The sequence below is a fragment of the Micromesistius poutassou genome (genome assembly GCF_964030765.1).
Source record: "Micromesistius poutassou genome assembly, chromosome: 5".
In the NCBI taxonomy this organism is placed as follows: domain Eukaryota; kingdom Metazoa; phylum Chordata; class Actinopteri; order Gadiformes; family Gadidae; genus Micromesistius; species Micromesistius poutassou.
This window is the reverse complement of record NC_140275.1, coordinates 21,162,117-21,186,959: the sequence shown is the minus strand read 5'-3', so window position 1 is coordinate 21,186,959 and position 24,843 is coordinate 21,162,117. Positions and strand designations below refer to the sequence as shown.

The window sequence follows — 24,843 nt, the reverse complement described above, 5'->3', positions numbered from 1 at the left end:
AATCGGTACAGGCCTACTTAGGCCTACAGGGCTAACATGTTGCCACTCGGGGATTCTGATGATCTTGGCTGTATTTTTAACTCAAGGCCCACACAGGCCAGCTAATTATAAAACATTGACATAGGACAAAACTACAACCGCTATAAACATCGTTTTTAGCGATTTTATTTACCTCTAGTTTTTCGTTAAGATCTTTGTTCATCTTCTCATATTGCTTCGTTAGGTCTTGGTTTCTCTCCAGCAGTGCCTTGCCAAGTTTTGCAGCTAAAACCAAGTCTTTCTCCTTCTGGCGGAAGAGCGACAACAAGTCCGTATCGTGGCCCACCGTGGGCGCTCCTGGGTCGGGTAACTCCTCCTCGTCGTCCCGCTCCCCGGTGAGCATGGCTAGTTCCTCCTCCAACGCCATCCCGAGGCCTCCGGAGCGATTCTGTAACAGCGAGTGACCCTGAAATCCTACGGTTCCCTGTGCGGTCGAGTTGGCCTGGTCCCCCGCCGGCTGCTCCATGCAGTCGCTGTCCAGCTCCACCGGTGCTGAACTCCCGGCTGTCGTGTGCAGGTCCTGGCGGGCAGCTGACATCGCCGCCCGGCGGAGAAAAGAGCCGACGGATGAGCCGGGCTGATTTATTTCGGCTGATCCCACTTGAGTGTTGTTTTTCCGGGAAGCTCAGTCATATCGATCGGTTCGTCCATGGATGCAGCCAAACCGCTTCTCCAAACCAGATGCGCTTTATGAGACCTGATCACACCTGTCTTTAAAAGACTGCCTGATCACACCTGTCGTTCACGTCCCCGTCCCCGTCCCCCCCTCACGTCCTCCTGCCTCTCGTCTCCGGGTGAAGAAGCCGCCGGACGCGGTTGTGATGGCTGTAACCCACCCCCCCCCCCCTCCTCCTCCTCCTCTTCGGCAGCTTATTGACGACGTGGGCTAATTAGCGGCGATGCTAACTCTCTTATTAGCGCATCAACCTCCTTGACGAGCTCTCAGTGACGGCCGGTCGGTCGGAGTCCAGCCCGTGGCGGGGTCCCAGTCCCCCATAATGACTGGCCTGGTGCACTGGCGGCGCGAGCCATCCAGAGGGTCGACTACTCAGCGGAGCGCGCGAGCCCGCTAGCTGCGAAACGCGCGTTCGAACGTGCTGCCACGTCACGCGCGAGCGGTTACACACGTCTCCCCATTGGCTGAGGAGGATAGCGCCATATTTTGGTGCTTAACCACCAGACGAATGGCACGCGATGGGACATGATTAGACTTGATTGGCCCTTCGTTCCAGAGGCTGCGCGTCATCCAGTGCGGTAGGGCTGATGTAGAGTGAATAGTATTATATTGTGTATTATAGCACATGTGTTTGTTATTGTTATAAAGAGTAGGCCGGCTCGAGGGCAGGCTATAGCTCGGGCCTCGGGTGAATGACGATGAAGTGTGACGGAGCACACACCTTCACCTGGAGGAAAACCAGGAGGACCCTGAAACCAGCATTTAGCGAATTTAAGGGGGACATTATCACTTTTTGGTTTGACATCATTGTAAATATATTTTATTTTCAGTTTTAGATCAAAGAAACAAAAACAAAAACAACAAAAAGGGGGAAGAAGAAGAAGAAGAGCTGTTTGTCGGTCAAACTATTAGTAAATAAACGTATTAACTACTATATAAACTTACTTCAAGGCAATTTTCAAGATATTAAGGTGTCACAAGAATACAGGTAAAGGGGGAATAGTACAGGGTTGCATCACTACAACATATGACTAATAATAATATGTTATTACAATTATTTATTTTTGAGATGGTCACTAAATGGGCAGAATATGTTCACACACATCTGTTGGGCGCTTTAGATCTGTATAGGAGCGTATTCTCTCCATCTGTATAATCATTTTGTTGAGCCATTTCTGAAAGCATGGGGGTGTAGGTGATTTCATATCTGATTTAAATCATGTCTGAAAGTTGAACATCATTATCAATCATTATCGATTGAAATGTGCTCGCTGTAGGCATAAACATATACAACTTTGGGTCGCTGTAACTAGAGATGTCGTAACGTCAGTCCTAAAGATAGGCCTATATATAAAATATATAAATTATATGATATGTTATATCATTTGAAAAATACATCTATATTTTACATCATTTGAGTTTGAATCCATATGGGCCTATTCTACAGGCAGGGTGGCCTATTGGGTTGCAAAGAAAGGGTCCATGGTGCCCATCTCTGAGGGTTGGCGGTTCCATTCTCACCGTTGGATTGAAAAGGGGGGAGGGTAATGTTGAGCTATTGTCCACAGAGGCTCTCGAGGTTATGAAATGAAAAAAAAAATAAAACCCATTCAAAATAAATGGGTCACAGCCCCTCCCCCTGCAGTTTGATACCCAAAGGCTATAGGTCCGCTCAGACGCTGATGGGTGATTTCATTACAGCCCTTCGCAAACCCATTTTGACAAACGAGCGAAAATAAGGGATAAGTAGATCGTGATAGACACCATCATTTTATAGTCTAATACCACAGCTGTTCAAATTATAACAAGGGCAAAATTAAGTTAAATATTGATTCGTGGGATAGCCCTATCCTTAAAGTTTATTAAGTAACTGAAATTACATTGAAAAAAAAACTCCCCATACCACTGCCAGACTGGTATCTTACCATCGACCATCCCAAAATCAGTCCCCCCCGCCAAGCCAGCCGAGGTGCTCTGGTTGGCGCTGGACCTGGTTCACCAGGGTTGCCAGATTGCGTGGGACATCTGGCCCAATCTGGCAACACTGTTTAGAGAACACTATGACTGAGGTTCTTTTAATCTGAAATTCTCCTGCCTACTAACTGGGAGGGGTCCTAAACTTTGCGACTCTAAGATCCCGGTTAGCTGCTTTGCATGTGTGCGGGGGGACGTACAATGACTCCTGTTGTAGACCTGTTATAACACCTCGGAGATAACGAAGATAACTCATTCCCACAAGTGAATCATGAAGAGGATTGTAATAAGTGTATTCCTTCAGTAGTCAGGCTACACGGTGTGGATTTGAAACCTTTAAATACCTTTTTTTCTCCATTTTACTACAGTGCAGGCCACGTTTAGTGTTATCCAATTACTTCACATTTATAGATCGCCGTCTCCAGCCACATGATTGGTCGGAAATTATTATAAGGAGAAACGCCCCTTTCAGCCAGATGTGAGCCCATCTGCCATCGGACATTAGATATTAATCTAAAATCTGATATATGAGACTACATTTGACATAATCCCAAATTAATTACATTGATTGTAATCAAATTGTTTGTAGGCCGCCTATTGATAAAATGATGATCTTAAGCTAACGGGACTACAACATGACGCATGCTAATAAATTATCATAAACCTACTAGTGGAAAATATTTCGTTAGATTTTCCGAATACACATTTGATCAATTATCACTAAATGGGGTTAAATTATTTGATTATTATTAGTGCAGTAGGCTATCACGAGTAGTCAACTGTCACCTCCTCTGACTATTGCTGATGATCACTGTTGCATAACATCTAAACCGTGTATCATCCTCATAGTGCTTCCCTCTCAGCAAGGCAAGGGTCGACTCGCTGCTATGCAACCGATCCTCTAGTCTGCAGTATTTTTCCTTCAACCGCCCCTAATTTATACAAAGTATTGGTATCGAGCAGAAAACGGCGTTACTTCTGTGTTTAGGCCAGAAGATGGCAGTGTTTCTTCTTCAGTAATTTATCGAATCGAACCAGTCAATCTTTTTTTTCTTTATCCTATATCTTATACTGTATTTGTGGTTCTACAACACAACACACAATTTATTTGCCCAATTTTCCACTTACTTGCTTGAGCCACACTGCTCGAGAATATCTGCATCTAAACTGGGTATAAATGGTTCTTTATAGATATTGTCATATGTAACACATGAAATATTTATCCAAGGGTCAAGTGAGGAGGTTCCTTGATTGATTTATGAATTTAAGTTAATTATTATGTCTTTAAACTATAGGACTATCTTACAAGTAAGATAGTGATTATGATACAAAAATTAAAACGCATCCTCTCCGTTTGTCGTTTGTCCATTCTGGGCTACTGTAGAAAATGGTGTGCATCATGGCCATGGAAGAGGACCCGCTCTTGGGTAGATATAAAAATATCCTTCTATTGCTAAGGTAACAAAATTTAAATTATTATTTTTTCATGGAATTATACACTTATTATAACATACTTATGATTATTATATTCAGTTTCCGCTAGGTCCATTCCGCGAGATGCTACTTCATTCTATGCACAGCACCTTTAAGGTTTCACTGTGTGTGTGCTGATATGCATCATGGTTCCCATGGAAAACACTACGAAGACACATTTTTTGTATGTGCAGAAAATTCAATGATTGACTTTGATGAGGAAAAATGTAGTTTTGGGGCTTTAGGTGACCCCAGGAGTGGATTCAAGTCATATATGATGGCTTTATGTCAACGCACAACCTAGAAAAACAATTTATAGAATAATTGTATAAAAATAGCCTCAGAAAGTATAAAGAAAGTATATAATGGTATATGTTATTTGGAGGACCTTAGGGATCCCATAATACGCATTATAAATATAAATATTATTATTATTAATAATAATAATTACTACTATTGCAATATTCCCTGAGTCACTAACTCAGTGTCTTCCACTGAGTTAGTGTCCTGTCAGTGTCACTGCTAACAAGTTGCAAGACAAATTTTTAACTGAAAATATAAACACATTTTTAAACCCTTGTATATTAAAACAATAGAAAATCATTTCCCTGTAATTTCATAATTCATTGTGGATTCCTTCCCTTCCTGCGATATTAAGCGACGACGATGGGCCTTATATTACAATACCTTGTTGCTAGGTTACATCAGCAGAATGCCCCTGCGACTCTCTCCCACCATTCCTTGGATTCACAGCAAAACATTCGACCAGTTCTGTATTAATAGTCATGAATCAAAAAGCGACTAAAACCCCTCTCTTACCACTCAGTGAACATGTTCATGATGCCGTCTTGTTTTGTGAAGCCACGTATCAACCACTGAGATATTAAGAACTGGTTGTTTCTTAAAGCTGCTTTATCTTGTTTACACTATAGGGCAACGGCTCACAATAACATGAGGTTTAATTTCACCCAGGTACAACGCCTCCCTCTCAGACATCATATGGTGTGCGGATGCAGAGGTTTCGGTGCATCGGTGGACCAGCGGCTTGCTCTGACACAGCCGAAGCTACAGCTGTGTTTCTATCGATCACATCCCCCTGGCAACGAGCTGCATTATGTAATTCCACTAGCGAGGAGTGAGCTTCTATTTATAATTTATCACAAGTTTCTTTACCCAAAAAAACCTTTATTGGTAATCCTCGACATTGAGTTCTGAAGTTATATAAGAAGAATTTGCAGGACTGCAGTTTCAGAAGTGGACGTTTAGAGAATTCCCTGGGAGATATATATGCAGCATTTATAATAGTACAGATTGTCCTGACCTTTTCTTGTCTGTCTGCATTGTGAGGATTTAAAGGTTTCTGGCAACTCTGACCAAAAGGATAATATAAGTCTTCCCAAAAAAAAACAAGCCTAATGTATTAATCAATGCAGGGTGATAGTTTTAGCAGCAGTGATTTGGTGCCCTTTGAATACCAAGGCGTGCCGTTGGAATACTTCCCCACATTAAACATTATGCATGGTGGACGTTTGGGCTTTTTGCTGTGGGCTGCTGTCATGGTCATTCACTGTAAGGTATTGCACCTGCACCTTATGTGTGAGTGCTGCCTTGCCAAGATATGTTTTGCCATCTGGTCCTGTCTGTGCTCTGTGTGCGAGTGTGTAATATTGTGTGTGTGTGTGTGTGTGTGTGTGTGTGTGTGTGTATTTTTGTGTATGTGTGAGTGTGAATCTCTGTTCAAATAAGGCATCAATTAGCTCTCGCTGATATTGTGGCACCACAGGCCAACCTACAACGTGTGAAGTCTGCGCTCCTTACAATGACCCCTGTACAAGGCCGTCATCCAGCCCAGACTGTGTGTTATGAAACCCTATTCCAGTCTGGTCCTGCTATTATATAAATGGTGGTCTCTAGGTTAGAGGGACCCACACTTCATTATCTGTAGTGTAAATGGACTCAGACTTAATGACCTGTAGTTGGGAAGGACCCACGCTTGATACGATTGTATGTTAGAGGGACCCACCCGTCATGATCTGTAGTTTAAATGGACGCACACTTGATCATCTTTAGTTTAGAGGGACCTATACTTGTTGATATGTAGTTTAAACTGAGGCAGACTTGATGAACTGTAGTTTAGAGGGACACACATTTGAAGGTCTATAGAGTCTAGAGGACCCACACTTGGTCAGCTGCATTTAAGTCAAAGGTGCCATGACGCGCCACCAGGTGTGGTGTGATTAGCCGTTGCAAGCCGTTTTGGAAATCTGCCCCTTATGACATCACAGGTGTGCGTGTCCACCTAGATGTGTGACGGATAGATGAGCAACGTTTGCAACAGTCCACTGGGTAGGCTAATAGACTGGACTCTATCCAGCACACATCTAGGTGGACACGCCCACTTTCTGCCCCTTATGATGTCATAAGGGGCAGATCTCCAAAACGTCTTGTAACGGCTAATCACGCCACACCTGGTTGCACGTCATGGCACCTTTAATCAACTTAGGGCAATTGCATTTCAAACTAGGGCCACTGATGGTTCTGTTTGGGCCCTACACAGAGGTTTCCTCATCTGTGTTTGGCCACCTTTGGTTCATTAATAAATTGTCCTCAGGTTGGAATTGTACATTTCCAGCGCAAATGTGGAAATGGATTAGCGGTGAAAGGCAGTGGGGGCCAGTGGTAGATTTAGCTATAAATAGTTAAAGGCACTTCGGTTGCCTGACGCTAACGTGTTATTATGTTGTCATTTGCAGTCAGGTTCGCTCATGGCAACTGCAATCTTCAGAAATGTCTTTGCCCATAAAACGATGACGTCAACATCCCAGGCCTGCTAATAACTACATTACAGTAGCACTTATGCACTGTTAAGACTGTTAAGACTAACAGGTTATAGACTACATATATCAACATGGAAAACACAGAAGCAGGGCTTTGTTTTTGAGAGTTGACTGGTTGGACAGTGAGTTGAGATGTGTTTCTGATGTGATCAGATCTGCTGCAGAACGGAGAGAGGGAGAAAAGAGTTGTGTGGGTAGGAGAGGAGTGTGTGTGTGTGTGTGCGGGTGCACGTGTGCGTGTGTGTGTTTGCATGTCAGAGAGAGAGGGAGACGTTCCTTGCCTGTCGATGGGGTCGTGCTTTCAGTGGACTGCTGCATTACTCTACGACGCAGTTTCTCTGCTCTGTTCTCCCTCCTCTTCCTCTCTCTCCCGCTCTCCCTCTCTCTCTCTCTCTCTCTCTCTCTCGCTCTCGCTCTCTCTCCATCTCTCCTTATCTCTGTTCACTCACACTGCTCGCAGTTCTCGCCCTGCCATAGTGTATATTTCTCTCTTCTTTCATTGTGTTTCTTCGTCTCTTCCTCGCTCTCGCTCTCTCCCTCTCTCTCTCTCTCTCTCTCTCTCTCTCTCTCTCTCTCTCTCTCGCTCTCTCTCCCTCTCTCCCTCTCTCACTCTCTCCCTCTCTCCCTCTCTCTCTCTCTCGCTCTCTCTCTCCCTCTCTCTTGTTCTCTGCCGTTCTCTCTCTACTCTCTCACTCCTCCCACCCTGCACTCAGTTAGGATGCCATCCACAAATTTGATGAACCAGCAAAGCTCTCGTCCTGGCTGGTGGCTTCCGAAGGAGACCCCACATGATCGGGCTCACAGGACAAGGAGGAGCCCCTTCTAAGGAGCTCGGTGGAGGCGCTGGCCGGCTCTGAGTGAGTACCGTGCTCTTCTGCTGACATATGTAAAGGACAAGAGGAGAAATCTATTTATTTTGTTAATTTTTAAGAGGGTGTGATTGACTGACACATCAGGGAAAGTGATGTTTGGTTTGACAGCTGTGCTGTGTTTCACACCTGGATGTTAATATGTAGTGTTGTTATTACATGCCAATTCATTTTTAAGTATTTTGATTTTTTTTTTACGTGCCTGATCTTAAGCAGCATGATTGGTCAGCTGACGTGTTGTTTGAGTGGTGTTTTGAATGATTGACTGATCCCTCCACACGTTCATGATTGATCCGAAGCGCGAAAGAAGCCGAGGTTTGACGAGCAAAGTGTAAATCCACGAGGAGTCCTGGTCACGACGCGCAGGCGGCTGTGTCTTTGTTTACCTGTACCTCCAGGTTGCTTACAGGAGCAGCGGCTCCTCTTTCACAGGGTACATACCGCCCTAAAGGGGGGCTTCGGGATTCCCCGCTGTCATGTACAAGCTGTCCGTGTACGGCCCCTTTGGATTTCTTCTTTAGGCAAAAAGTTGTTCCAATGTTGATGATGTTGAGTAATCCTAGAAGAGTCTGTAGATTCCCACAACACACTCCACTTAATCTACAACAGCCCCCTGAGTGGTGTAATGTATAACCTTGATATTATCATGCAGGAAACCTATAAAGACGGCTTTGCTGAATTTAAGTCTTTTTTTTCCTGCTTGATGCATTTTCTGAAATGATGAAAGATGTGGTTGGAGGAGAGAGCATCTCTATGGAAACAAGGCTAGTGGAAGGAAGGTGGAGGATTCGTTATCACTCTGGATCCTGTTCAACAGGATTAGCAACCACATGACGGTCTGAATAAAAGATCAGGCATAATGGATACATTGCATGACTCTTAAAGCAGGATGGATGGATAGAAACACAGATGGATTTATTGCTGATCCATTGACATCACACCATTTGAATTGATGAGTTACTGATTTATATAATAGTTCAATGGCATGGCTCTCTGATTCTACAGTTCACCAAATGGAATGGCTGTCTGTCTGTGTGCAATCTTTGCTTTTTAACCACTGTGTTTGGTTTCATGCTACCAATCAACAGTAAAAGCAATACCAAATAACCTGCACAATGCTCGCCACATGATGCACTTTCCTCCTAATCTGGGAGGAAAACAATACACTTGTTTGGATGTGGATTGATTCTATTCCAGTTATTTAGTCTTTACCTTGACGAGGAGCGGGAGGGAGAAGCAGGGACAGCCAGCAGAGTGACAGAGCGTTCCCCAGCACACTTCCATGCATGATAATTTGAACCAGGCTGCTGCAGCTCTCTGGCTCTCCTGTTCGTCTTCCTGTCTAACCCTAACCCTAAAGCCCCAGTAGAAGCCTTTGTGGATTCTCCTCGACTGGATTCCCAGTAATCCGGGGCCTGGGCGTCGCATGCATTCTCCCCCTAACTCTAAATGGATTTACAGATGAATGCAGTTGAAGTGTCGTTCATCCTGACCAATGGCACCCACGGACAGGGCCCGCTTTAGAGGTACCCAGCTGAGTCTGATGGAGCTCTCTGATAGAGCTGGAGACGGGGTTTTTTTGCGACTCATGAACATCCACTGGTAATCAAGTTGTGATTGCTGGGTGGATTCGTCGGATAGTATGCTTGGACAAAGTTTGAATGTGGGGAAGTTTATATTGTGAAATGGTCTCTTTTAAATATGTATGAAACACGCTGAGGAGGAGAAAACCAAAGGAAGCCTACATGAACACAGGCAGAGCATGGACAACTTCTGTTGGGTTTGAATGGTGGACCTGTTGTTAATGAACTCCTTGCCCTGATGAAGGCCTACAATGGCCCAAACATGTTGGCAACTTTTAAGAATTCCAATATGAGTTAGCCTATTTATTAAAGCTTTAACTTTTTTTTTTTTTTTTTAACTTTAAAAAGAGTGCCTTGGTCAGCCCATCTTTTTTAATAATGACATAAGTTGGGTTTGAATGGTGGACCTGCTGTTAATGAACAGTGCTAACCACAAAAGTAACCCACAATTGAACATATTTTTACAATAAAAAATCGAGGACATTCGATTGCATGTAATTGCTATGGATATAAGAGCATCTCAACAAAACAATGCTATTCTGAGTGTCGCCAGCAATAGCCTGAGGTCCCCATAGGGGTACTAGCTCCCCCATCTGAGAAACAGACATTTGACAAACACTTTGGTGACGGCAGCAGTAAATTCCTACGCGTCAGGTTTTCCTCAAATATCTGACCTGTGTTTTGCTTACTTCTGGAAGGAAGAGGGCTGTGTGCACCAGTGGCTGTTTGTCACCTAACACGGATATCACAGAGGAATATATGGTGAATGGTTGACCACAAACAACAAGTATTACTCATTATTGGTCATATTTATAAATGAGAAGTGTATATCCTAACATAATTCTTATTTTGTCTTACGAATAGTTCACTTGATTGTCAACAAAAGGGAACCTGTATCCAAAATGATCAGATTAAACATCTGATCATATATCAGAACAGCCTCACTCCTTAAATACTCCGTCAACGCGTATACGTACAACAGTTCATAAGTCAACGAGTATACATTCAACAGTTCACACGGCTTAGTTCACAGCAGGTAGTTGTCGGCACAATATTTGAATCCTTGAAAAAGAGAAGAGGACTTGCTCGGTGGGGTGAGACCGAACTGATGGGATGGGGCAGACAGCTGAGATGGAAGGCATTACATTTGGGGCTGGAACATACCCACCATGCAGCAGCAGGCTGCGTCTGCTCCAGCGCACACAGAGGAAATGCATGTCATTTCTCCAGGTGTTTCCCAATGATTGCTATTTTACTCACCCAGTTCCTACTGGAAGAGGACATAGGAGGGTGACTAGGGTAGGAGTCCGGACTCCATCCTCTGTAGGAGGTCACATGACTAGGGTAGGAGTCCTGACTCCATCCTCTCTAGGTCTCATGACTAAGGTAGGAGTCCTGGGTCCATCCTCTGTAGGAGGTCACATGACTAGGGTAGGAGTCCTGACTCCATCCTCTCTAGGTCTCATGACTAAGGTAGGAGTCCTGGGTCCATCCTCTGTAGGAGGTCACATGACTAGGGTAGGAGTCCTGACTCCATCCTCTCTAGGTCTCATGACCAAGGTAGGAGTCCTGGGTCCACCCTCTGTAGGAGGTCACATGACTAGGCTCAGTTTCAGCTGAACCAGTAAACCATGTCAACACAATTCTGGAAACACAGAACTCTGTGTCCCTACTGCTGTGACGACGGGGCCTGGAGCACTCCGTTTCAGCCACATGTACGCGCTATCACTAATTTAGCGTGACAACGGGCATTCAAAATATCTCAATAATACTCCAAGAGAGGTTGCCCTGACAGAGGAATGAGAGACGATGGGATGGGGGGGGGGGGGGGGGGGGGGGGGCGGTGACCTCGACTTTGTCAGATAGTCTGCGCTACCACTCCATTGTTTAAAGTGCTTCGTGATTCTCCACCGCCCACACCCCCCCCCCCGTAGCAGCAGAGTCCCCTGCCCCCCCCCCCCCCCCCCCCCCCCGGTCTGTATAAAGAGCCACACCAGGACCGGGATCCAACCTCACCCCCACTCTACGCCTCCTCAACGCCTCTGACTCACAGCCCGGGCTGCATTCATCAACCCACAGACGCAGAGCACCGTCAGGCCTGTGTCATGGCTTTGTTTGCGTGCGTTATATTTCCCTTGTTACTTGTGGTTTCAGAGAATGCGTAATGAGACGTGTCGGGGTGGGGCTAACTGAGGAAAAACTTGCTGGAAACTGGGACAGTCCGTGAAACAGTCCGTTGTGCACAGAAATGTGCAAATTTCTGTTTATATTTATTCGGTCTGTATCAGATTCACACAGTTTTGATTGCTACTTTGATTGCTATTCTTTCCTCAGGGGTCGCCATTGTTTTTGTAATTCTGCAAACTCAAGTTCTCGTTTCCCTGAGCTGAACCCCCCCCCCCCCCCCCCCACTGATGGATCCTATCATTTCAGACTGATCAACAGGCTGGAAGTCAGACTGATCTTCAAAGGGAAAACCGGATGTGAACTTGCAAGATCAGTACACAGATCTCACAAGGCTATCCACATTGGCCATACTTATGTTTTGGCAGAAGTAGTGACAATTGCTGTGGATGTTTATTATTGCAGCAGAGGAGTCTAGCTGCACGGGCAGGTTGCTCCCCTCATAGGGAGAAGAGGTAGAGAGGGGGAAGACGAGCAAATCCGCACCCATCTGGAGCTCCATATCAGGACTGACTACTCCCTACGGAACCATGTTACTGAGCAAGCTATGGGTTTTCTCTGATAGTGTGCTTTACTCAAAGTGCCTACTCCCACCAACATGCACAATAACGGCTCACTGGTTTTCATCGGCGGGATGAGGTGGTATAATCTTCCCCTAGTAGAATCCTGACCTATCAGTTAGCCGCTGAGATTTGCATTAGGGGACAGCCCCACGGAGCAGGCATCAGTCACACTCTCGATGTGATGTCAGCTTATGTTCCCGACATCTCAACTTGCTGCAGATCCTCGGGGGTGTGTGCGGGCTATTACGGTGACATATGCAGAAAACCAGCGTTGCCACCTGTTTCTCCTTTCGGTTGTGTCACATTGTCGATACAGAGTGGCTGAAAAGCCTCACGGCTTGGGCTTCTTGGCCTGTCGTGCTGCTGTTTAGTCCCCTGGTCTCCAGAATGAACCTACAAGCGAAAGATTAGATCAATCACATTACTGGGCAGAGCCATGTTTTATGCGATCAAACGTAATTATGTTAGCGATGCCAGGAGGCAGTGCACCGGACTGCTAACGTCCGGTGTTTACAAGATGTGGATCAGGTAGTGGCACTGCATGATGATGTCCATGCTATTGCATGGACATCATTCCCCCCCCCCCCCCCCCCGCCTCTGAATAACATATACCTACCGGGGGTTGGTCTGTGGGGAGTTGGAACACGGGGCGGCATTTAAAAAAAACCCTCCCTGGAGCTTGCGTAGGCGAGGGTTTGGTGCGCCAGTGTGGAGGAGTGGGAGTTCTTGAGCCTTATGCTTTAAATAGACTCTCTCTCTCTCTGTTTCTCTTTTTCTTTCTCTCTGCTGCCTCTGTCGCTCATTCTACCACCTGCCTCTGGATCACAAAGGCTGCCGAATGTATCCAATCCTGGCTGAAGGCACGTTGTGTACACGCAAACGACCTGCTATTTTTAGCTTCTTCACCAACAACAACCCTCGTGCTCATTTGCACGTTATTGCTCCAGGGGACTCCCACTCCTCTGATCTATGAAACTTTACCAGCATATTGCCGGTTTGCTAATTGTCTGTGTGATGATGCAATGACATGGTGGGCAACAAAATGTGTGTTCATGTCTTGATCACACTCTGCGAGTAAACAAATGATGTTATCATGCGTTTAGGGTCCTTGGCCTTAGAATAGTATAGTGTCATCTTGTGGTTAACCGCATCCTGTTTCTCATCTAATTTGATTGGCTGTTTGGCAACAGAGGGAACATCTCGTTATGACTGCAATGAATCAAACCCTCAGTCCATTGTTTCCTTTCGATTGAAACCAAAAGTTTTGTAAGAACATAACATTTTCTGCCGCCATACGCCTGCACATATTCCCTGTAACATTTATGAGCTTGCCCGTCCCACTCGAACGGGCTTGAAAATGTCACGTTACCATATTGTGTTTGTAAACGGTGAAGTGCGTTGAATAAATGCGGCGCTTCAGCACTTCAGCTCGCAGGAGAGGCTGTCTGTACAGAGCGCTGGTGACGGTTTATCTCATACTCTCTCTCTCTCTCTCTCTCTCTCTCTCTCTCTCTCTCTCTCTCTCTCTCTCTCTCTCTCTCTCTCTCTCTCTCTCTCTCTCTCCCTCTCCCACGCTCTTTTTTCTCCTACAGATTAGCGACTACATCCCCCCCCCACGCGTTTCTCATCTCCATCAAGACAAATAATAAAAGGACTGTAATCGCTCTCAGCCGAGAGACGCCCAGCGTGACACCGAGTGCCGTGTGCTGCCGGCGTGCGCGTCGTCCCAGGTATCACCTGCTGCGTCCCGTGTGTGTACTACTGTACACGGCAAACTGTCGCTTTAGCACGGAGATACTGTCGGCCCTGCTCCCAGTGATGCACTGTGCATTATGCATGTACAGTACTGCGCATACACGATGTGTTTTTTGTCTTGGCACCAATCTCCACCAATCTCTTCAGCGGGGGTAAATATCAGGACCTGTCATATGGTAATCATAGGGAAATACATTAGGGGCATTCACGATGGATACCTAAACGTATCTATATCTATCCTAATGCATAAATGTGACTATGTCTAACCTTATACATACACTTCACTTTATCAAACCTAATACCTCAACTTAACTATTTGTAACATAATACCTCAACTCAACCATCTCTAAGCTAATACCTTAACTTAACCTTCCCTAACCAAATACCTAAACATAAGCCTCTCTAACAGTGTTATCCCTCTCTTACCTTATACCTAACCTAACCTTAAACCAAACCCTAAACTTAACCATCTCTTACCTTATACCTAACCTAACCTTAAACCCTAAACTTAACCATCTCCAACCTATCTAACCTAATGCCTACATGATGTAACTATATCTAACCTAATACCTACATTTAATTGTATCAAACCTAATGCCAAAACTTAGCTATATCTAATACCTAAACTTGACTAATCTCTAAATAATACCTTATTCAAACATATTTGAACATACCGGCAGGTTGGGGAAAAGGCTGGAATCAAACACAGATTCCTCTCAACAAAGGTATATGCTCTCTCTATCCAGGACACACAGACACAGATCCGAGTGCCTCTGCCTTGCTCCTTGGCTCCTTGCCCTGTCTAACACTGGTCTAAGCGTAGCTAATAGCAACAATGCATCACTCTATGAGTGCTTCCAATTCACAGGCAGCCATCTTCATTAAAAAAGCAAACACACATGCACTCTTCCATGGCTACTGAGGCAGACATCAGCATATATTGATGTACTGTAATGAGTCGTCTGTGTTTCACAGCGCCACCTATAGCGACAAATATTAAAGAGTTTACAGGGTCGGACTGAACCAATCAAAAAGGTTTCATCCCTAAGTTCCACAAGTGAACTTTAAAGGTGACTAATTAATTATTAGACGACTAGGTGTGAGTGTGGTTAGCCATTACAAGCCGTTTTGAAAATTTGCCTCTTTTGACATCACAGGTGGGCGTGTCCACCTGTGATGTGTGCTGGAAACGTTTGCTACGGTCCACTGGGTTGGCTGGTAGACTGATCTATCCAGCACACATCTAGGTGGACACGCCCACTTTCTGCCCCTTATGATGTCATAAGGGGCAGATTTCCAAAACGGCTCGTAACGGCTAATCACGCCACACCCTGGTGGCATGTCATGGCACCTTTAACTGTTTTCAAAGTGCATGAGGAAATCATGCATTCAGCAACAATGAGTTCGTTCATCCAGTCTTGGTGAGGGTTGGTTCTTGGGGTCAGGTCGCTGCTGTGCTGCGGTCCTCAGATGGACCAGGAGATCCCGCTGGTGCAGAGGAAGATGTCCGACCTGGAGTCAGTGCTGCAGCAGAAGGACGTTGAGCTGAAGGCCTCAGAGACCCAGAGGAGCATCCTGGAGCAGGACCTGGCGACCTACATCACAGAGTGCAGCGTGAGGGGCACACACACGCACGCACGCACGCACGCACGCACGCACGCACGCACGCACGCACGCACGCACGCACCACACACACACACACACACATAACCACACACACATATACACACAGTGTATTTGATGGTTTCAATCGTGAGATCTAAAGTTACAAGGTTCAGACTTCGAATCACATGACTGACGTGTGTGTGTGTGCATGCATGTTCGTGTGTGTGTGTGTGTGTGTGTGTGTGTGTGTGTGTGTGTGTGTGTGTGTGTGTGTGCTCTCCAGAGTCTGAAGCGCAGTCTGGAGCAGGCGCGCATGGAGGTCTCTCAGGAGGACGACAAGGCCCTGCAGCTCCTGCACGACATCCGGGAGCAGAGCAACAAGCTGCAGGAGATCAAGGAGCAGGTGGGGGTCTGATCACTGGAGCTCTTCAACCCAACTTTATTGATGAAGCGCGTTCCATGAACAACGCTGCCTCCGTGGGCTTCACATGAAAACATCGTACGTTAAAATAGAACAGGGTTTCAACGAGTGCATGACATAGTTTTAACAACTAGATTTAAAAGGATCCATAAAATAATAATAAACATAGAATACACATGGAAATGGGATTTAAAAGAATGCATGAAAGACATTTGATTACAATTAATAAGTTAGAAATGACTTATCGTTTAGTTTAGTTGAGCAGAAAGCGAAGGTGAACATAAATGTTTTTAACCTTGATTTAACTGCAGTCGTCAGGAAGTAGATTCCAGATATGTGTTGCGTAGTACCTGAATCCTTCTTTCCATGTTTTGTTTGGACTCTGGGAAACGTTTGCTGCCGTTTCCTCCACCCCTGGATTGATAATTACACATGGGTATGATGAACGCCAAGCCTTGGCAGAGCAGGAGTGCAATCAGTCATCATGCCATTAAGCACCTACAGCGACCTCTATTTATGGAAACTACCAGTCCTAATAGAAACAGGACTACCTGTATACACTACACAAGTTCACCTCTGAAGCCTGACTTGTGTTTTTCCATAGATGTTGTTCTTTTTGTGTATATTCTATATCAAAAAAACACAATTAACTTATCTGTCAAACTAATATTTTCAGGTGTGATGGTATCCACTCACTGAGGGCGAACTCACACTAGGCCATCTGTACCGTGCCCGAGTACGTTTGCCCCCTAAAGTCTAGATCGTTTGGCTAGTGTGTACAGTTCAATTCCGTGGCCTCAGTACACTTCGGAGAGGTGTGCTCAGGCCACGGTACAGATGCTAATGAGCCGACACGCGCACACGCACGGATACACAACCTATGTACAAGAGGCAACCGTACTCAGGCCCAGTTGAGATTGCCTAGTGTGAGCACACGCTAGTGCCACAGTAGGGGTGGGGGGGGGGGCAATCGTACTTGAGTACGGTACAGGAACACTTTGCCTAGTGTGAGTGCACCCTTAGTGGTTGTTGCACTTGAAGCTTTCCAAATTCCAATAACAACCTGAAAAGTGCCCAGAGTTGATGAGAAGCAGTGGGATGTGAGAACCTGCTGGTTCGTGCGGGGAAACTAATGTAATGTAGACGGTTGGTTTAGATTGTCAGTCAGAATATCACTCTCTCTCTCTCAGCTGAGCGGGGCTTTGCCTATCCCTCTCTCTGATGCTACACTGACTGGGGACAAACACCCCACCTAGCCCCACTGCACTCCAACTAAATAGGTAGTGAAGGTCAATGCACAACGTGTACATATGTGTGCCCACTCCCCTCTATTGTACGACACAACCATAGTCAACCTTAAAGGAAGCTTTTTCTTCCTAATTAACATTCCCGTTGTGAGGGCACAGCCCTACTGTATTTGCCGGTGGCCATCAGAGTGGTTCACACTGACAGTATACAGATACAGCCATTTTATATAGTACAGAGATATGGAATAATCAATACACAGATTCAGCCATTGTACATAGTACAGAGATAGAATAATCAGGGGGGAAAGTTGGACAGCTCTCCATCTGTATCATCGTTCTATATTGTAATCCACAAAGCAAATCCTATTCAACATCTTCCTTACTTGATCTCAGTTTCTAACTTGGCTTCAACAACAAGCTTTGACTGCAACCTGCAACATTAATACAGTGCCCACTAAATATGAATATTTAGCATTAGTCTGGGAACTTTCAAACGCAATACTATCCTGCTATCGATAATGACGTATCTAACGATGGAACCGAGCCGAGAGGTGGGTGTTTCTGTTCCAGTTCATCATGTGTGTTTGTTGTTTGTGTGTGTACGTGTGTGATTAATGAATGCAGGTGCGACGCACACTCACAGTGTGTGTGCGTGTGTGCATCACACCTGCATTAATTAGTCCTTGTTTTGAAGAATTGCCATGATCTTCACCCCTCAGAGAAGGAGTGTAAGAGATTGAGTCAAAACAAAGAAAGACAGAAAGAAAGAAAAGAGATTGGGACAGAGAAAGAGAAATGCACTGACTGAAATCGATAGATAAGTGCTTGAGTGAACCGTATGCCCACAAAATCCAGCAACCCTTCTCTGAATGCAAGATGCTGAGCTGCAGACCTGGCCGTGAGCGAGAGGAAGAGCAGCCTGTCACGACAGAACGATCAGATGAAGTAGCTGTTTCAGACACAAGTGTAACTCCTGATATTCTAGTCCTGATAGTGTTGGCCTTTCACACTCTCAGGCAAACACTGTTGTTGAACTTAATTAGCATTTAATCGGCTGATCCATCAAATAAACCCATTTTTTCATCTGGGACTGATCTGCCCTGCCCTTGATTAAGCAGGCTAATCGTACGTGATCAAAGTGCTTGGCGGGACGGTGGTTCTCCAGTGGGGGTTCAACCTGTTCATCTGGTAACCGTGGCGTGTTACCGAGGGAGGGCCTGGTGTGTGGTGTACCATGATGGTTCTGGTGTTACTTTCTGATAAACCACATGACAGAAGAACCAGTCGTGTCTCTCTCTGCTGTCTGCATCCAAAAGCTTTCCTACACAGTAATGTTCAAAAGCCCCTCCCTTGGTGCAACGTGATGTTTACCCACAATGCACCAAGCCTCCGCAACATTTCTCAGCACTAGGCAATACCGGTTCATTTGGGCAATTTGTGGATATGTATGTTTTGTATTTCCTCGAAGTCTTGCTTTTTTGCCAAGTTGACAGTGTGTCAGAAGGCATTGCAAAATCCTGTTGATTTATTCAGCACGGTAATAGTAAAACACATTTTCTCTCCATTTACTCTGGCACTGGTTACTAGGCACTGAATATATCTTGTGCAAGTGGTTGCCATGGTGATGAGAGAGCCCTATACCTTGGAGTGAAGAAAGCGTTGATGCATTGGGCAGGGTGTCACGGTCAAGCTTACATTGCCTGGGAGACCCGGGCTCTCTGTCTCAAAGGAAGTCGACACGAAAAAACCCCGAGCCACCGGTTGTGTCCATCGGTCGAGGCGTCCAGTGAGCTGGTGGCGTGGCGTCCAATGGGGACGGCGAGGTGGGGGGGGGGGGGTTCCACAGTGCTACATGCGTTGGCTCTGATCCCTGGGGGGGATTCTGGGAAAGTGTGACGTCGTAAAAAACAGACAGAGACGTTCCCCAGCTGTCCGTGGCGACCCTGGCACCCCCCCGAGATGCCCTTCTGTTTGGGTGTCGAACAGCGTCAGCGTGCGGTCCGCCCCCCTGGCTCCTCAGAAGACGAGGGGAGCACTCTGAGGAGGCCGCTGTCCTAACGGGGAGTTGTCATCTTCCGCTCTACTTGCCTTCCCAGCTAACCCCAGTATGCTCCTTTGAATTACATGGGGAATGATGGGCGTGCTAATGGAGGATGAGGGGGTGGGTGGGGGGGGGGGGGGGGGGGGGTTGGGGGTACTTTAGGGTACTGAAAAGCTTCTCACTCCTACGCGTAGTCACATGATCACGCTCATGTTGTTGCCGTTCATGTCACATTCCATAGTGGCGTCTTTCACACAGTTGATGTGATCGTCACGCCCAGATTGGGAACTGATCCCCTTTGCACAAAACAAGGGAAACGCAACCGGCACCGAAAACAATGGTGTCAACTGACGTCCACGTCACTACTCTACTGACATGGCGAGGGTATGATGTGATGATGAAGGGGGCGGCAGTGAGGCGGCTGGCAGCAGTGTTCCCTTTACTACGCTCAGAGTGATACATTTTGAATGAAATCAAATATTCACCAGGTTATTTTCTGGGTTTCCAGGCCTCTGGGAATTGCTTTGGAAGGATGGCAAATCAAAAGAGGGAAAATAAATGATTGTGCCAAGAATGAAATAAGTTATTTTGCCCCGGGATTATTTTACTTTCAGGTGAGTTTTTAGAAAGTTTGCCGCAATGATGCTTCTCGTTCTGACAGGCGGAAAGGTGCTGGCATATGTTTTAGCTTCCTTCCTTCTGCCCTTTTCAGTCCCCTCTTCTTCTTCAGGGCTGAGGTTAGGACATACATACAAATGTTAACAAAGACCTATGTCACTGAGCTGTATGTTAAAGCCTATCCGTCTTCAGTTCAAGGTTTTTCTGCATGTATCTGTGCATATAAAACAGTGCACAGAACTGAAAACAAATCAAAAAAGTTGATTTCATAGCTCCCTTCATTGAATGCCTGTTGCCTTAACATTTTCACCTAATTTGATCTCTTTGCCAAACTCCCCTGAATGTCAGCGTGGGATCACAACACTGACATCAAAAAGCACTGGCTAGCCTCTCTCCTGCTGGCCGACTGCAGTCACAGCTGCTCTGACTGCCACTATGCCATGAGGGACTCCTGGGAGTATGGACCGGTGCTACAGCATAGGGCAACTGTTTTGGATGTAGACACTGATGATCAGCTGTCTCACCTTTTCCCTGAAGGTTTTGAGACTAAACTAACAGAATAAATCAATTCCACTCTCAGGAAGGAAAATTAAACAGATACAAACACAATAACATCATCACAAGGAATGGTAATCACAGATATTTTGTGACCGTGAAGAAATATGTCAAACAATGAAATATGTATTTATGTTCCATTCTCATGAAAGTACGTTCACTTCTCTTGTATCCAAGTGGGACTGGGGGGAGTGTATTATTGATGAACAGGAGAACGCATCATATTTATATGGGCTCGGTACGGGGGAGTCATGAAGCATAGAGGACCGAGACAGACTCTGTTCCCAAGAGACCACTGCTGACAACTTTAGCACTCTAAACTTTCTAAACTCTCCTTACTGCTCCTCTTCTCTCTTCTCCTCATCTCTCTCCTTCATCTCCTATGCCCTTTCCTTCTCCCTTGTCTCTTCTGTTTCCCCTCCTCTACTGCTCTGCTTGTCATCTCTCCTCCTCATCCCATCTCCTCTTCCATTTACCTCATTCCCCATCCTCAACCCATTCCTCCTCCTCATGTCGCCCCCCCCCCCCCGCCCCCCCCCCCCGCTGTAGGAGTACCATGCCCAGCTGGAGGAAATGCGTGTGGCCATCAGACAGCTGGAGGAGGACCTGTCTGCCGCCCGTCGCCGTAGCGACCTCTACGAGGCGGAGCTGAAGGAGTCCAGGCAGACCAGTGACGAGTTGAAGAGGAAGGCGACCGACTACCAGCAGAGGATGCAGAAGGTAGTTCAGACCACCGTCTGTACCGCGCGGGGGGGGGGGCGAGGGATGAGCTGCTATCGGACAGCATGTTGAATCTCTCTTGTGTGTTGACAGGCCAAGGAACAGGGCAAATCAGACACTGAGGAGCTGATTGGGAAGCTGGAAAAGGTACGCTGTGGAAAAAAGGTTCTCGCATTCACAATGAAACTTGGTATTATGCTTGGAGATAGCCTGCTCTAGCCTGCTCTCCAGGCTACGACTGGTGCACCCCCCCCCCCCCCCAGGCGGCCACCTGTGCCTTTTATAGGAGGACCACTTTTTCATGCCCAATAATAACAAAACATCTTTCGAAATTGCAGTATTGCAGAAGAATTGCATGTTTTCTTTGTGAAACATTTGTATGGGCTTTTCTCTGCCTTTATGGACAGGGCAGTTGAAGAAGAGAGGGAATGATGTGTAGCCCAGGACCCCAGGTGGGGGTCAGGCTCTAGCAGGTGCGCGCGCTAGCCGCTTGAGCCCCTGTTGTCAGGGTCGGGTGCTGGCGGGGGCAGCAAGGTCGAGGCTGGATGGATCCTAACGCAGACGACCTAGGACGTAACAAAATGTAGGGCCTTTATCAAAGCACCTCAATGTCTCTGTTCCATGAACAGGCAGGAAAACAAGACGATTTGGTGAACCACAAGGTATAAGGGACAAAAAACAACGAACGGCACGGGAGCAAAGGGGGTGAACATGTGTATATCGGGGAGAGAGTGATCAGGGAGTGAGGCGCAGGTGGGAAGACAGACCAGGTCGACACAGGTGAGGGGAATGAAGGACAAGTCTGAGGACATCTGGTGGACAGGGGGAGAACGACCGCGAGAATCAGAGAGAAAAATCCAGACGTCTACAACAAGGTATTTCTTTGTAAAAAATACGTTAATTTGCCAGTGCCATTGTGCCAAAGAAATGCTTTGTGAATGCCAATCCTCCAGACTGAGGAGTCCATGGTTATGGTGGGGGCCGGGGATGGGGCCGAGGGAGGGGTAGGGGCCGAGGGAGGGGTAGGGGGAGGGGTAGGGGCCGGGGGCGTACTGGTGCTGGTGGACGGGCCCCCAGGCTGTGAGGCAGCAGCTTAATCAGACGGGCAGGAAGGCAGACGCCGGCACAGTGGGGCCTATCAGCCTGCTAATTGGGGTGTTTACTAATTATTTAATAAGGAGTAAAACCACTGCCTACTCCAAGCATTATGGTATCGGATGACAAAGAGGGAGAGAGAGAGAGAGAGAGAGAGAGAGAGAGAGAGAGAGAGAGAGAGAGAGAGAGAGAGAGAGAGAGAGAGAGAGAGAGAGAGAGAGAGAGAGAGAGAGAGAGAGAGAGAGAGAGAGAGAGATGCATTATTTTGTTTATAATTTTGACCTTGTATTACTACTTATATTATTGTGTAATTAACGTTAGCTGTTATTGTTGTTGTCAATGAGTAAGAAAGCATGAGAAGAATTGCAGATGTTCTGAAAAACGAAATATGCTGTATGCAGTGTCGCAGGTAACAATAAATCATTATGAGGAATCTACAAAACCGTTTGGATTATTATTTGTATTATTATTATATGATTATTATTATATGAGTTTGGAGACGATGGGAGCAGCTTTTGACGTGAGTAATCAGCAGTAAGGCTTTAAATTGGCCATGCTAGCTATTGGCTCTCTTTTCTCAATTCCATTTGCCCACCCAAATATTCAAACTGTCTCCCCAGATCCCAAAAAGGCCCATGCTTAGTTCACTTCCCGAATCTGTTCAATAATACCAAGCAGGGGCCTGGTATTATTGAATTGATTCGGGAAGTGAAGAAACTAGTCAGCAACAAATAATTCAAGAGCCGACTAAATCCAAAAACATGACAACCTGTTGGATGAGGCTTTGGACGTCACTAAGTAGATCATTTTAAATGAGGATAGTGTTAACAAACCAAACATGTCTGAATCAGTTTGAACCTTCTGAACCACTGATACTGATTCTTCTTTTCAGACTAACAGCGAACAGCAGACTAAGATTCAAGATCTCCAGGATAAGTTGGGAAAGGTACATTGTTTCACCTGAGCAACATTGTAAATAATTTAGATTGAAATGCTCTACCTAAGACGTGAGATGTAATGGTGTCTCTCTGCAGATGTCTCTCTCTCTCCAACTGTCTATGTCTCTCACCCCTTGCTCTCTCTCCAACTGTCTGGGTCTCTCACCCCTTGCTCTCTCTCTCCAACTGTCTATGTCTCTCACCCCTTGCTCTCTCTCCAACTGTCTATGTCTCTCACCCCTTGTTCTCTTTCTAACTGTGTGGGTCTCGCTCTCTCTCCCGGTTCCTGAATGCACTACCATAGACTGATCAAACCACTCAAACCAGCCCTCTATCTCTTCCAGCTCAACTCAAGTGTTGATACTTTGATGTAGATTCATTGCTGTGGTGTGTATAGTATACACACATATAAGGATAGTACTACTTGTATCCGTTTACATATTTATTTATTCAATCATTGAACAAGGCAGTGTGCAACATGTAAAAAGCCTCACCAATTCAGTTAAAGAACTCCAGCATGTTGATAACCAGTGTGTTCCTGATGTTTATACAAAGTATTTGATACTAATTATTCTCCTGCTCCCTTCTTCTTCTCCTCCTTATTATTAACATGACTTTGGTCTTCTAAAGGCAGTGAAGGCCAGTGCAGATTCTAGCGACCACCTCCAGAGCATCCGGAGCTCCAAGGACCGCATGGAGCGAGAGCTGGAGAGGTTCCAGAACAAAGAGGACGCCAGCGACAGCCTGCGGCGACGGCTCCGGGAGACGGAGGTAACGGTTATTACCCCGGTTATTACCCCGGTTATTACCCCGACCCCCCCAGAGACCCGCGAGGCTAATGACTTCTCCAGGGTGTGGGGGGAACATCCATTGTTAAGTGTTTCACGTTTGGTGGATTTCACTGTTAACCAATCAAAGGTTATCATTGTGTGGTCTTCCGGTTTTTGAAAGTTTGTGAAAATCGGTCTTTCCTTTTCTTCTTCTATGTTGTTGAAAAAAATTCCAGCCAATCATGTTTTATAACTAAGTTATGTGTTTCCTACGTCCATGCCGAATATGGTTGGAAGGTGAAGCAAAAACGTAGTCTCTTCTGAGGAAAGCTTTCAGATTTCTCTTCATCTTTTAACATTGTTATTCGGTCTATCTTATAAAAAATGTTTAATTTCTCTGTTGATTCCTACACTTTACTCGGGCACCGCCGTTGTTTTGATATTATGCAGAATGTTGCTCCTGCATCATGAACCACAACTCCCTTCCCGTAGCACTGGCTCATCCTATGATTGTTACATGTTATAGGACGAGTCAACATACTCTAGACGGCAGAGAGATACAGAATGTCAACTAGTGTAATCACAGGCTATCACTAAGAGGCCCACGAACAAATAATACTTTCTATTACTATTTTAGATTGATTCATTTAGCCAATGCTTTTATCCAAAGGGGCTTACACTGATTTCAGATATGTGGCATTAAGGAGCAGCTGGGGTTAGAATGCCTACAGGTAAGGCTGCGGACATTGGACTTAGACAAGTCCAATAGACAAGTCCACTATAGTGATCAAGGATTTGATTGTGTGTGTTTGACTGTGTGTGTGTGTGTGTGTGTGTGTGTGTGTGTGTGTGTATGTGTGTGTGTGTGTGTGTTGATCAC

At 45.9% G+C, this 24,843-nt stretch overlaps 2 protein-coding genes across 2 annotated transcripts in view; one reads left to right on the top strand and one right to left on the bottom strand.

Annotated features, from left to right (window-relative positions):
- The window catches only part of bicdl1 (BICD family like cargo adaptor 1), a gene marked incomplete at both ends in the record, with an annotated part of 9,729 nt that extends 9,152 nt beyond the window's left edge, over positions 1-577 (bottom strand). Inside the window, one exon of the mRNA XM_084468227.1 lies at positions 173-577. Coding sequence (XP_084324353.1) covers positions 173-577 — 405 coding nt within the window. The remainder of the gene's footprint in view (positions 1-172) is intronic.
- Positions 578-15,423: 14,846 nt separating this feature from the next.
- Positions 15,424-24,843, top strand: part of citb (citron rho-interacting serine/threonine kinase b) — a gene marked incomplete at both ends in the record, with an annotated part of 50,443 nt that continues 41,023 nt past the window's right edge. The window contains 6 exon segments of the mRNA XM_084468511.1: positions 15,424-15,567; positions 15,842-15,961; positions 20,990-21,160; positions 21,254-21,307; positions 23,148-23,201; positions 23,824-23,964. Coding sequence (XP_084324637.1) covers positions 15,424-15,567; positions 15,842-15,961; positions 20,990-21,160; positions 21,254-21,307; positions 23,148-23,201; positions 23,824-23,964 — 684 coding nt within the window.